Source organism: Anguilla rostrata, chromosome 2, assembly GCF_018555375.3.
Source record: "Anguilla rostrata isolate EN2019 chromosome 2, ASM1855537v3, whole genome shotgun sequence".
Lineage (NCBI taxonomy): Eukaryota > Metazoa > Chordata > Actinopteri > Anguilliformes > Anguillidae > Anguilla > Anguilla rostrata.
Genome location: NC_057934.1, coordinates 36926384 through 36941344, shown reverse-complemented (window position 1 = coordinate 36941344; position 14961 = coordinate 36926384). Strand labels below are relative to the sequence as shown.

The 14961-nt window shown below is 52.7% G+C and overlaps 1 protein-coding gene across 1 annotated transcript in view; it reads right to left on the bottom strand.

The window, feature by feature from the left end:
• Positions 1-13438, bottom strand: part of LOC135247934 (rho GTPase-activating protein 23-like) — a 94256-nt gene extending 80818 nt beyond the window's left edge. The window contains exon 1 of the mRNA XM_064321928.1: positions 12911-13438. Within this exon, the coding sequence (XP_064177998.1) occupies positions 12911-12919 (9 nt within the window). The 5' untranslated portion in view covers positions 12920-13438. The remainder of the gene's footprint in view (positions 1-12910) is intronic.
• Between the last annotated feature and the right edge of the window lie 1523 nt (positions 13439-14961).

Sequence of the window (14961 nt, the reverse complement as noted above, 5' to 3'; positions counted from 1 at the left end):
CTGAAGGAAGAAGATCTATATGTGGTTGCATCACTCACTCGCTCACTTTCTGGCCGAGATCCAGAATGCCCGTTCAGCTCTGGTTTGAAAATGGCAGCGCTACGTGGAAAATAGGGCAATTAAACATCACGTTTGGAAACATATGCGCGCTCTGCCTTTACAGCTCGGAGGAATTCTGTGGCCCACTTCTGGGTCAAAGTTGGCCATCCGTTCTGCACATTCTTATATCTCCCGTGTTCATAGAGCCGCCATCTGCGCAGAACTAAATTACGTGTGTACGATATCAGGTGCGTACCAGGCAATTTATCATTAATGTATGACATCAGGAAATACAATGTATTGTTGATAGATGACATCCAAAGGAGCATAAAAAACAACGGCAGTTTGCAAGACAACACAGCGTATCATTAATGTATAATATCAGGTAAGCACAAAGACAGAACATCAGAATTTGCAGCACAACAGAATTTGCCAAGGCTAAAATTTTATTGTTCTAGATAGTTGAAACAAATTGCTAAACTTATACATCAGTTGGAGTAGATGTCTTTGATAACGTGTAATATCTCAGTGGAACAATTAGACACTATGTCTGGCTTGTTGATGTTGTTACCTTGAAGGTGAGTGCTAGTAGGCCTAATTCCTAATTCTCTATTATCAGGCTGGCATGCTATCATGGCACACACACACAGTCCCTTCCCCAAGTCTCTACCATAGATGTTTTATTAATTACCGGCATATTGCGAACTGCACTTCTCTCTCCGAACGCTCTTGAATACGTGCGAGTTTTCAGCGTATGAGCGCACAAGTCTCCAAATAAAGTGATTCACGGCTGGCGTGCGAGATCCAGCGATACTGTCTGCGCTCTCGCATTCTCCTGCTCGCTCATTGCAGGAATCCCCCTTAAGCGCAATTGTTTTCCATTTATTTTCCTCCACTGACCGTTAATGACACCCGTTTCAGCAGTCAGATCCAGGCACCGGCGCGTCGCTGAAAGCTCACGACGTCAAGGAGTTTGCACGCAGACGAGCGCTATGACAGCAGGAGTTTCCTCACAAAGGAGTCTTCAGTTTTGCCGTTCTCTGCTACGCCAGCCGGTCAAAGCTTGGGCACCGCTTCACGGCTCCCTGCAGTTTCTGGATCTGCCAGCAGAGGGCAGCGGGATGCACTAAGTAAATTCCACATTCCCGCTGTTCACAAAACATGCACACCAGAAAATGTCCATAGAAAGAAAGTTTGTTTACACTAAGGAGGGTTAAAGACTCTGCTGCTCCGGGTCTTTGTCATTAAAATCTGTCGCTGCAGCCGTCAGGCTGGTGATGTCATTAGTTTCATAAGATAAACAAGAAGGCAGTAAAGTTTTTCAAAACCTCCTGTGATTCAGGTACTTAATATCCATTGTTCCCCAAGCCTGTTGTTCTTGGCTGCAATATCTCACCCATGAGTCCTCTGGTCGTTCTAAGACACAGTGGACTCTCCAGGGCTGGAGGATGTGCTTTGGCCCATGTCAGGTTTTTACACTTTGGGTGGGGCATTTGATTATGAGGGTGCTCTATAGTGGGTGAAACAGGCAACCTCTTGCCTATGGCACTGTCCGTGCGGCACCCAAAAATAGTTTGTCATTTCCTGCCATCAACTTCCTGTCCTCCGCCAGAGCAGATTACAAATGCATCAGACAAAAGACGCAAACAGGGAAGCTGCTTCAGATTTAGATGTATGGATTTATCTCTGCGTTGTATCACAATTACATTTTAATGCCGGAGGAAGATAATTCTCTTTGCACTGCCCTAACGCCCGCCTGTCCTAAAAAAAAAAAATCAGGGACAGAAAGCTTGTCTAGACGTAGCGTTAGAATGTGATAAGGCTGAGGGGGTGGGGCGGAGGGGGCCAATCCCTTGGGAGATCGTGCGTGACAGTGACTAATCTGCCAATGCCCTGTGGAAGGTCCCCTCCCACTGCCCATTAGAATAGTCTGCTCCGCCCACGTGGCACGACCTACGACTCCCCAGACCCCGCCCTCCCCTTTATTGAGGATGCGCTGCAGTAAGTCCAAATGGCCTACTGTGACCAGTGATCCAGAACAAACACCCTCGCTTCTTCAATGCTATTAAATTATATTTTACTGTAGAGTACAAGAACCAGAAATAATTTTTTTTTGTGTGGACATCAGTGAGCCGGTGCTATAACAGTGACACTGAGGTGAAGGAGAACAGTGAAGACTGACTTTATGGGAGATTCATGACAAAAGATATGCTTGGATTTTGAAATGAAACGGGGGTGGAAACAGACAAACGAACAGACAGTCCTCTTGTTGTGACGCAAGGAGAACAGGGGGAGAGTCCATCTGTCTATATACAGTCCTCTTTAGAGATTTCCCTAATCCGTGTAATCCTGCCGGCAGGCCTATAAAATGGGCTTCAGTGGCGCAATCCTTCCACTAGAGGGCACTAAAATGCAAGCGCCCGCTAGCTTGCCTCTCCCCAAAGCTGGGCTGCAGTCTTCCCTTTCCCTTTCCACACACGTAGGTCATATTATGACAGAGCTGACATCTCTGAGTGACAGGCAGATATGGGGAGGTCACAGAGTTCACTCACAGTGCCCGTTCACTCACAGTGCCCAAGTCTGTGCTCTCTTATGGAAGCAGGGTCACCGCAGAGCCGAGGGTTTGCAGTCTTCAGTCCAAACCTCCTCTTAAGCCCTATTTGCACGGGACTGGTATTACCCGGGGACCTCTAGTAACTTGTAATAATTGCGGAGGTCGTCTGTGATCTTAATCCCGTGCGAATCTGCCATGTCCGTAATTTGTAAAGTAAAAATTCCACCGCAAATTACCTACAATATTTTGCCAAACACAGAGGTCATGTGATAATATTCGTCCCGGCGTCTCGGTGATTTGGGGTCCTATTTTAGGCTACTGTTACGCAGAGCAGAGCCTTGGCATTTTCAATCATATCCAGGGGGATAATGTCAGTAAATTTGAGTGAAATACAGACTTTGCTTATCCCCTGCGAATGCGCCGCACGAGACACAGACGTGGGGGGGTAATTTCTAAATCACATGAGGTCCCCAGGTAATACTAGTCCCGTGCGAATAGGGCTTTAGTTGCCTTACTTACTGCCTCACTATATGGAAATAGATACATACAGTAGGGCCTGATTTGCTAAGACCTTTAGCATGTGCGAAACCTATCAGCACATGCAAAACCAATAACATGACCAATGATTGGTCACGGCATTTGTTTTGCGCCAATCATTGGTTGTGTTATTAGTTTTGCGTGCGCTCAAACGTTTTGCGCATGCTAAATATCTCAGCGAATCGTGCCAATGGTGGGGAGTGGTGGGCTTGTTCTCCTGGCAGATCTAGTGTTGCGCTGGGAGAGTCTGAGTGAGTGAGAGTGAGAGATAGAGATAGAGAGAGAGAGAGATAGAGAGAGAGATAGAGAGAGAGAGAGAGAGAGAGAGAGAGCGTGTGAGTGACTCACAGGGAAGGAGATACGTTCAAGCGGAAGGCCCACAGCGAAGCGCCATTTCGATCACCCCTCTCAGGCCACCGCTGCCACGGTCACCTCACTACAGCGCCCCCCCCTGCCCGGAGGCCTGTCCATAAGCCACGCGCGGTTGTGGGAGTTCGCGGCGCCCCCCTCAGGTGCCTGTTTCGGACTTTGGACTCGCGCGGTGCTAATGGGGCCCACCGGCGCGACCGCGTTTGTAAGCCCTAGCGCAGCGCTACCGCTCCCCCATGACCATGTCCTGGTTCCCCTGGAGATGTTGACATCAGGGGGCGGGGTCAAAACCTCTCCACTCTCTCTCATAAGCCAGGCGACGGCTCCCTCCGCTGCCCCTCCCTCCTCTGTGTCCACACCGGGGTCCCATTGCCTACATACCCCACAGTGCTTACTGCATAGCTTACACAACATTGTGTAATAAAAGAAAAAAACTTCAAAGTACACAACATTGCCGTAAAGTTTCAGCAGTGTGACAACACAGAACATGCACCGCATGTGAGAATATCTTTCCAGGATACCCACTATCTCTGTAAGAAAAAAGGGCCTTGGTGTCACCAGTTACAGGCCCAGAAAGTCACACAGCGCACCACTATGCACTTATTGCACGTTGCTTTGGATAAAGGCATATGCCAAATTAATGTAATGTAATGTAATGGCAGGACTGGTTTCAGCTTGATCCCGCTGCTGTCATTACTAGTCTCTCTCAGTGTAACAGTCAGTCACCGAGGCAGCTCTCCACTCTACTGAAAAATCAGCGCCAACGTTGTGAGCCCCAAGACTTCAGGACGCGTCGCTGACCATAAATTGGAAACACATCACGGCCGCTCGGGGAAACAACTCGATCACTTTCAATTGGTCGAATGCATCGTGGAAAAGCCTCTGAGCGCAATAATTGGATCCTTTCCTGGTGCTATTTTAAAAACGGTAATCTCCATTTCGTTAGTTTGTCGCTCAAATGGGTCTTAGCGCGACGCTAAGCTCCGGCAGTGCTTCGGTCCCGGCCATACTGACCATCCCACAACTGTTACACAACATCCATAAACCTTCATCCCCCATAACCCCCCACCTCACTCAACGACCCCACCCTTCACGTCCCAGGCTAGTCTATATATTCGCCAGCTCGACGGGAGCTCTTTACTGGCTCGGGACGCTGGGGCAGCCTTTTCCGGAACAATCCGCCCATTGTCCTCTGTCTGCAGGGGCCGATTGGACACGGACAGACAGGGAATCTTAAACCGCCGGGGCCGGAGCGGCCCTTCACACGGGCCGCCCGGGCCTCGCGCGCGACGCGGCGATCACGCGGGGGGGGGCGTGTCCGCGGCACGCATTCTGATGCCTTTTCCAGAGTGCGCTGGGTTTCGGTTGGGGAGAGGCACGGGGCCGTGCGTCTTAATGAGCTCCGGTTCTGCGTGTAACAGAGCGACTGGGAGTGACACGCGAGCACGCCGCACGTAGAACACAGCGCAGAACGGACAACAGCACTTAGACCGTGTGAAATACAGCGCGCAATGTGTACAACACAGCACACAATATATACAACACAGAACTTACTTAGCAAAGAGCGCCCACAACATAGCACATAGCACTCATAGTGCATGTAAAACACAACACACAGAATGTATGACACAGCAAGCATGTGTAATACAGCACTAAGAACTTGTACAAACACAGCACACTGCCTTTAGAACTAGTAAAACAGTGCACGGTATGTCCAGCACAGCACACAATATATACAATACAGAACTTACTTAGCAAAGAGCACCCACAACATGGCACATAGCACTCATAGTGCATGTAAAACACAACACGCAGAATGTATGACACAGCAATGCATGTATAATACAGCACTAAGAACTTGTACAACACAGCACACAATTCATACAGGACACAATATGTAGAACACGGCACTTAGAACATGTAGAACACAGCTCACAGCACTTAGAACATGCAGAACACAGCTCACAGCACTTAGAACATGCAGAACACAGCTCACAGCACTTAGAACATGCAGAACACAGCTCACTGCACTTAGAACATGCAGAACACAGCTCACGGCACTTAGAACATGCAGAACACAGCTCACAACAGTGCACTTCTTTGTGCAGGCAAACCCCCCTCGGACCTATATATAGTCCATCAGGGCCTCGTTGCGTGGCTATGCGATTATGAAAGACAACCCGGAACACTGCCTTCAATGATGAGAAGAGAGCAAGACAACCCAGCGGCGTGTAGCAAAGGCCACGCAATTACCACACAGCGGGGTCTGGAGGGAGCCGCCATTTAGACGTCACACCAGTTACCGGACCACACGGCACAAGCACAGAGAGGGCGTCGGTAAACCCCCACATCTCATTAGCGCTGTTGTAGAATTTCCAGTTTAACCTCTGACCTCAACATGTGCGGCGTCTACACCGCGCGTTTTCTTTCTGTGGAAGAAGAGGCAATCGTTATTGTCGTCATACGACAACTAGCGGCGAGGGTTAGCGGATAAACATACGGAGCTGTGTAGCATCACTGCAATTAGAGACGTGACATCAACAGCATGCTGTGCACCACCAAATGAACGCTGCAGTTTAACGTAGCTTAATAGCCATTGGTTCACTGCCACTATTGACTGGGGCACTCTAGGAAACCCCAGCCAGGCAGAGCAGCTATGTTTGAGTGACAAGGCAGGAAAACGCCCCCCCACAGCTCTCGCTGTTCGGAGTCACGGGCCCCTCTCCTCCTCCTCCCTCTTCATCGCGGCCAAAAACCCGACAACGACGGCGATCAAACGGCCTGCGGGGACGGGGCTTCAGAGCAGGGGCCTCCGGGGCCGGCGGGCGGGGCAGCGGGGCCCGCTTCATCTCCGCGTGTTTGAACAGGGTCCGGGAAACACGCGGCATGCTGGGAAAACTGACAGGGCACGCTGCTCTGACTTCATGAGCTCTGTGTGATGCTGGTGGGGGGGCGTGGGGGGAGCGACACGATTGACAAGAGGTGTCAATATCAGCACCCCCCCCCCTCCCAGAGATAACTGAGCACTGCTGAAGCTACAGATCTACAGATGCTCTTATTGTCCTTTAACTGTAAAAAAAAACTGAGAAATCTCTTTTTATAAATGGGGACCTGGCTTTTTTTCTGAATGCATTGTAAAACCGAGCACACTGTCCCTCCAGACAGAGAAATCCACAAGTGTGCCCAATAGAGATGGCATTTACTCAGAGAGTTTACAGTAATACACCCCTCCCCCTGCATTTCCTGACTCTCCCTCTGTACAGCGCAGATAAACCACAGTTCAAATATCTGGCTATAGATTACAAAAGCAAGAATAGAATGCCCGGGGTCTATATGAGCCACTGCTGCTGCAGCGTGTATGCGTGTGTGTGTGTGTGTGTGTGTGTGTGTGTGTGTGTGTGTGCATATGTGTGTGTGTATATGTGTGCATACATGTTTGTGTGTCTACATATATGTGTGTGTGTGTGTGTGTGTGTCTGTGTGCGAGCGGGTGAATATGTTGCATTATGAAATGGAGACAGCACACTCCAGAGCCAGGCGAAGGTGATGCACTCCTCGCTTGATTCCACTCACTTCTAATCAATAGCCCTCAGGGGGGAGCCTCTGGTAATACAGACCTCATTAACAAGATGATTCGCAAGGTCTACATATTCATCTACAGCAATATTCACAGCCACATCGAGGCACAATTACCCCTCTGCGCTTAGTTTACCTCACATAAGACATCACATCATCTACCATGCATAACTACATAATACACTTTATATAAACTTAAAAGTATCTACTTTGTGACAAGGAGGGCAAACGGTTGTGTGCTCACAAGCACGTGACAGGGGACCACACCTCTCTGAATGCAGGGAGGGTCCAGAGAAAGAAGACTTTCAGCCATTGGTTGGGTGTGAAATGATGAGCAGATTTGGGAGGACTGAGGGAGGAAGTGTAATGGTGGAGGAGGGCCAGATTAAAGCACCTGTCCCACCCTTTAGAGTCCCACACAGAAACGCTGTCGCTCTTTCTGTCTGTCCCTGTCTCTCTCTCTTTTGGAGCCTCTCTTCCCCCCTTTCTCTCTGTCTCTTCCCCCCCCCCCGCCCCTCTCTCCGATGGAGTAAGCAGGGGCGGGACCTCTGTTTGGCCCTGCCATTGGCTCCGGCAGAGCCAATCCTCCCGTCACTCAAACACCGCCGACCAGGAGTCACGCGACAGAGAGCGGAACCGACGCGAGGAGGATGACGATGACGACGCTGCCTTTTTCCGGCAATTTCCAGAGCGAGGCCCGTCGTCGCCGGCAGCCAGCCCCCCCCCCCCGGTCACGCAGAGCCGGGCGGCTCGCTCGCCGAACCGGGCTGAAGCACGGCGTCCCGACCACGTGGGGGGCTACACCGTAACGGCATTACCACGCCGTCTCGTCGCGGTGATGTCACGTGCGAGCCAGGCGTCACGCGCGGGGGGAGATCTGGACAGGCACGCGTGACGCCGACCGCTCGTCCGTAACCAGGAGCGGTCCGAGGAGCCGTCCCTGACCCAGGCCGGCGGACCAGGGAACGCCAAACCGGTTCGGTTCGGGACGGCTTAGTAAGTGCAGCTCCCCTTGGCCCGCCCGATCTCAGAGCCCCCCTCCCCCCCTCCCCCCCCGCCCCCCATCTCCACGGAAACGAGGCCGGGGCGGGCTAACGATGTGCCGTACCGGCTCCGGTCGCTTCCCAGAGCGACCCTGGCGCTCAGCGGCAGCGGTGGGGGATCTGATTAGAGCGAGCCAATGAGCTGCCAGCGCCCTCAGGCACAGTGGTAGAGCAGGAGAGAGAGAGAGAGAGAGAGAGAGAGAGGCAGAGCACGCAGCTCAGGACACACACACTTTAAGTAATCGGCTTCTTCCTGCCCTGCAGTATCCCACTGTATGTGTGTGTGTGTGTACGTGTATGCGCGTGTGTGCGCATACATGTAGGCGTGTGTCAGGAAAAGACGAACCACAGCGCAGTCCCTGCTCCAAATGACATTACTACTAAACATTATCCAATTCTTAAAAGCAGCTGCTTCCTATTAGCAGAACGCTTCAATGGGCTTGTAGTGGTAGCCCCAAACCCCAAAACAGGGATCGCTCTCTTCTAAAAATCAATCGGAAAAACCCACTACATGAGCAATATTCCATTAACAGTGCTCCCATATCGCACGTTGTTAAAAGAAACGTGTCGTGGTACATCTTTAAAATGTGATTGCACTGCACTACAAACGCAGGCTCCGTAGCAAACGATCGCCCCAGCCAGCTCTCGCTCCCTGTGCCTGTGCGCTCTCTTCTTGGTAATGTAAGCCTGGGTTTATTTGATTCATGGCGTGATGTCATTTCCTGCTTAGCTCGCACTCTGCCGCAGAAATGCGCACGGTGCCTCGCCGGACACGCCCTTTGACCTCTTCTCTCACCGACAAACGGCGACGCCGCAGAAATGGCCTCGTGTACACTCTCACACGGACACCGAAACAGGCTACATCATGCCCTTGAACTGGTTTGCACCTGCACCTGGGTACTTGGTGGACTGATTTAGAACAAACACAAGGACCGATGCAAACTACAGCATCCCAGGGTTATTCAAATGGGGTCAAGACCAATTATGATGTATCAATGTATTAGCACCAAACCAATAAGAAAGTTGTCATGCAAAGCAAATTGCTTCATCTTTTTCTTCCCTCAAAAGGAGAGCTGTCTTGGTGTCTCATGTCTTATGTATCTTTTCGCTTTATTCAGACCGGAGGGAAGCAGAGAGAGCTAAGGACATAGAAGGAATCAGGGCAGAGAAACCGCGATGGCACACTAATACCGCACACGGCAGGGGGACTCATATAAAGGGTTGTGAGTGTGGTCCTATGGACTTGGCCAAACGATGGGCGAATGCATCTCATTCAGCGCTGATATACAGAGAAGCAATAATAACAGGGATGAGCGTGGAAGCATAGGTAAGGCGGGCGTGTTCTCGTGGCAAATTGGGGAGGCACTGCGCAATGCTCACATGAACACTAACACTTCTCTCAGCAACACTGATCCAGGATCAGGTCTGTGGAAAGGAGGGGCCGCTAGCCCCAAGCCCCACACTGATCCAGGATCAGGTCTGTGGAAAGGCGGGGCCCCTGCCCCCAGCCCCACACAGATCCCAGATCATCGTCACGGCGGATCGGATCAGGAAACGGTGCGCACCGCTGCTGTGATGTCATTCCTCAGGACCTAAAATGCTCATTACTGGATTGTGAATGGCTAGCGGCTATCAGGGCAGCTGAGGAGTGGGGCAGGGGAGGGGGGAGGGGGGGGTCTCTGTGCCTGTATCTTAGCAGGGTTGGGCGGGAGGCCGGCTCCCAGCATCATTGGCAAATTACCATTATTGATCTTCCCTCGCGGACACCCTTATCCTTAAAATGTCCGCAGTTTGGCACCTTCCGCGACGCAGTCACGCAGCCGCGTAGCTGCCGGAGGTTCTGAGGTAGAGAGCCGTGGCGCAGCAGCACGCCAGCGCCGCTCCGCCTCAAACCTTCGGCGCTCGGGGTCCGGTGCTCTACCCGCTGCACTCCCTGCTACGATACAGACTTCACTCATTTGTGACAGTCAACCCAGATGCATTAAAACAGGGCTAGACTCTAGCATGGACTGCCTCCTATATCACACACACACACACACACACACGCATGCTCGCACACACATACACCACCACACCGCACGCACACACACACACACAACACCACACACACACACACACACATCCACGCACACCACACACACCACACACACACAACACACCACACGCACACACACACACACACAGCCGCACACACACACACAACACACACCACACACACAACACACACACACATACACCCCACGCACACACACACACACACGCACGCACACACACACTCACTCCGTCCTCATTCAATTTCATCTAATCTCTGCGAGTTGCCTGAGGTCAGTTACATCCCAGAAAAAACCTGCAATCACACAATCTCTGCCCCGAGAGGCAGGTTAAAATGTGTCAGCGATCCGCTATTTAAACACGTCTTCACTCCTGCGCCAAAGAAAGTGCCAGAAACAAGAACAGTGCACTCGCTGTTTTATCTTCAATGTTTTTCCCCGTACAAAATGTAATATTTCACTGGTAAAGTGTTGACAAATAGGGCTTACGTTCAAAAGGAGAAAATCTCGTAAATGAGCATTTCCTGGGATGTGATCTCCGGGCTTACGCAGGCTGTGAAGCAGCTCAGAAGCCCCATAGCACAGAGCTGCCAGTTCTGCTGAAGACACAGCGCAGGCCCGCACAGCCTGGCCCAGACCCAGAAATACTCAACTGCCAAAATGTCCTATGGGAGACAACACAGGGCTAATGAATTAACCTGACTGTGGAGTCAACAGCCCCCCGTTCAAATAAATATTAGCGTTCATAACGCATGCGATCATGAAGACATGTATTTTGTTACATCGTACAAATTGGCTATACGTTCTCATATTTGTCAATGATGATGTCAAGGATTTCTTATCTCAAGAATTTCTACATGGCTGTAGCTGTATTTCCCAATATAGTATTCGTTTTTCAGTCTGCACACGCACGCATAAACACACACACAGACACACACAAACGTGCACTCACACACACACATACACACACGTACACGCGCACACACACACTCACACATCCACACAAGCGCGCGACCACAGATACGGCTTGGAAGCGGTGACATCACCCCAACGCACATCCTCACACCATCCTAACAGAATGAAAATAACTTCCCTGGCAAATCCACGGTGCATAATTTAGCTTTGGAGAACAGTAAAAAAAAAAAAAACATGGGCATGCCCATCTCATACATCTACAGGCTTCAACCAGGTCTGCACGGGGGGGGGAGGGAGGCAGGGAGGGAGAGATGAGGTCATCAGCGGCTGAGAGACGCTCAGGAGACTGGGAGGGGGACAAAGGGGGTGACCATCCCTGTCTTCGGCCACACCTCTTACCACCCCTCCACCCCCCACACCCCACCCACCCTTCCGCCTGGAAAACGGAGGAGCCTGGCGCCTCCAGCGCAGCGCACGGGGACCCGCTCGGTCGACAGCCCCAGAGCCGCGACGCGGAGCGCGGCGGAGAGGAAGGGCTGACTGCGCGCGTGTCACTACCACTACGCATCATTAATAAATAACAGCCCCTCAGCGGGACCTGTGGAGGAGACGACTGAACTCTCCCTCAGGGTTTGTCCTCATGCCACAGGTAGCACGGTGTGTACACACACACACACACGCGTGCGCGCGCACATGCACACATACACACGCGCGCGCACACACACACATATACACACATACACACACACGCATGCATACGGATACTACGGGGGCCACACACACACACACACACACATCGACACAGAATGAAGCAGAAAACAAACCTACGAGCCGAAAAGGACCGAGGAGCACGGAGCACGGAGGACGGAGACAGACGCGAGCAAGCGCTCGCACGGGAGCCAACACCCCGTCTCCCCCGAGCCCTCTCGCCGAGGCGGAGCATGCGACCGCCGCCGACGGCACAAACACGCCGGGAGGCACACGCGTTTCCAGCGCCGCGCGGCCAAGGCTCCGACCCCTCTTCTCCGACCGCGGCCCCGTCCGCACGGAAACGCCGCCCCCCGCCGGGCTTCCGGGGCGGAAGAAACGAGCGCGGGCAATCGGAGGAGCGGAGAAAAGAACACCGTGTATCCTTTCACGCGACCGGGAGAAGCCCGGCGGCACACCGGCTCGGAGGAGAGGAATGATGTAATCGCACGGCAGCAGGTGAAATCCGCCGGCGAGGGTTCTGGGGCTTTGAGGCCGGGGGATAGTCGGCGTTCGCCGGTGGGGGGAGAAGCTCGGGGAAAGCCCTGCCGCACGGCGAAACGGCGGGCCGCAATTAGCCCGCACAAATCCCCCGCAAACTGGCAACCGCTCGCAGCTAATTGCTAATTATCACGAGGCGGCGAAGTAGAATAATAAGGGTCTGTCGGAACCCCCCGAGCTTGGCCACGGGCCCCCCCCCCCCTGCAGTAAATCACACTACAATCAGAGAGCGCACCACGACTGACCCCCCGCCTCCGCGGCTCCCCTTCTGAGCACCATCATCTGAACACGCAGCAGAAGGCTTTCTGGTGAGCGGAGTAAAATACTACACAAACACGCTCAGGCGAGCCGGTCCCCCCCCCCCCCCCCAGGACGGACATGAATATTAATGGCACAGTTAGGGAGAGTGGAGCGCCGTGCTCGGTGCACTGTTTGTTTTGGCTGGAGGTGGGGGGCCGAAGAACGGTTAGCGTAGCGGCGCTGCGGCTGCAGGACAGCCTTCCCCTCCTCCCCCCCCCACCACCCCTCCCAGTGCCCTCTCCCCCGCGCCCCCCCCCCCCCCCCCCCGCCCCCCTTACCTGGGCCATGTCTTCAGCGAGGCTCCTGCCGGTTCCTAGTCCCAGGCATGGCGTGGAGCGGCGGCGGCGGGCGCCCCGGACGTCCCCCTCCTCGAATGACGCTCACGCCGCCCTGCGAGGCACGCCGCTGCGCCTCTCGGGCACGGCATGATCCCCTCTCGCCCCTCTCTCTGCTCTCTCTCTCTCTCTCTCTCCCCCTCTCTTTCCCTCTCTCTCTGACAGCCGCCGATATCCGCTGAAAGACCTCCAATGTTCCCTCTAAAACCCCTCCCCGCCTTTTGTTCAGCCGTGCAGGGGAGGAAAGACTGCGATGTGTAAATCCCTCGCTTCTGTGCTCAGGTAGAAGAAACGAGAAGGAATGCTCCTCTCTCTTTCGTGCTCTCCCTCTTACTTGCTTGATGTAAGCTGGCTCATCGCCTAGGCTCTCTCCCTCTCTCTCTCTCTCTCTCTCTCTCTCATACACACACACACACACACACTACCTCCCCCTCCTCCCTCTTCCCTCCTCTCCCCTCCCCCCTCGGTGTACAGACACAGAGCATTAAAGAGTAAGGGCGGGAGGGCGGGAGGGAGGGAGGGAGGGAGGGAGCAGGGAGGGCGGCAGGGGGAGAGCACGTGACTCCAGGCGCAACTCCGTAGGATTGCCTGACAGCTGTCCGGCTCATACCTCCATGAAAATGTCCGTCGCCATTGGCAACCACTGCTGTGGACCCATCAGCCATATGTCTGCTGGTGAAGCACTATAGGCTGACAGGATTCCATGTCTCTCCTACAAAGAGCATGTTGGGACTTGTAGTCTGGCCACACTGAAGGGAAAAATTGGGTATTAAGCAGGAATTACAGAGGCTGGAGTTCCATGTTTTCCCGTTCCTTATATATAATCTCTGTTCTGTGTTTATAAAAAATGAGAGATCAGCCTATTTGTAATCACATTTGGATGAAAAATTCATTGAAGCCAACATTATGGAGCAGTTTTAATAGCCGACAATGTATAAACCTAAACACACACAAATATACACAACACTTGCAGATTCCTCCCTATAATTACACACACGCTCACAGACAGGGTAAAGACTGTGAGGGGTTCAGTCACTAAGGAAGACCACATCCTCCAATGTTTCCCTTAGGCTATAGCTCGGGAAACTCCCGCCCCGCAACAACAGGAACTGAAGCCGAGCGCACCAACACAACCTCTCTCTCTCTCCCCCAGTACCTCAACACTACCTCTCTCTCCCTCCCCCAGTACCTCAACACTACCTCTCTCTCCCTCCCCCAGTACCTCAACACAACCTCTCTCTCTCTCCCTCAGTACACCAACACTACCTCCTCTCCTCTCTCCCTCAGTCACCAACTCAACACTCTCTCTCTCCCTACACCAACCTCCTCCCTCAGTACCTCAACACAACCTCTCTCTCTCCCTCAGTACCTCAACACAACCTCTCTCTCTCCCTCAGTACACCAACACAACCTCTCTCTCTCCCTCAGTACCTCAACACAACCTCTCTCTCTCCCTCAGTACACCAACACTACCTCTCTCTCCCTCCCCCAGTACCTCAACACAACCTCTCTCTCTCCCTCAGTACCACAATACAACCTCTCTCTCTCCCTCAGTACACCAACACTACCTCTCTCTCCCTCAGTACACCAACACTACCTCTCTCTCCCTCCCCCAGTACCTCAACACAACCTCTCTCTCTCCCTCAGTACACCAACACTACCTCTCTCTCCCTCCCCCAGTACCTCAACACAACCTCTCTCTCTCCTCAGTACACAAACTACTCTCTCTCTCCCTCAGTACACCAACACTACCTCTCTCTCTCCTCAGTACACCAACACTACCTCTCTCTCCCTCCCAGTACCCACAACAACCTCTCTCTCTCCCTCAGTACACCAACACTACCTCTCTCTCTCCCTCAGTACCACAATACAACCTCTCTCTCTCCCTCAGTACACCAACACAACCTCTCTCTCTCCCTCAGTACACCAACACAACCTCTCTCTCTCCCTCAGTACACCAACACTACCTCTCTCTCTCCCTCAGTACCAACACA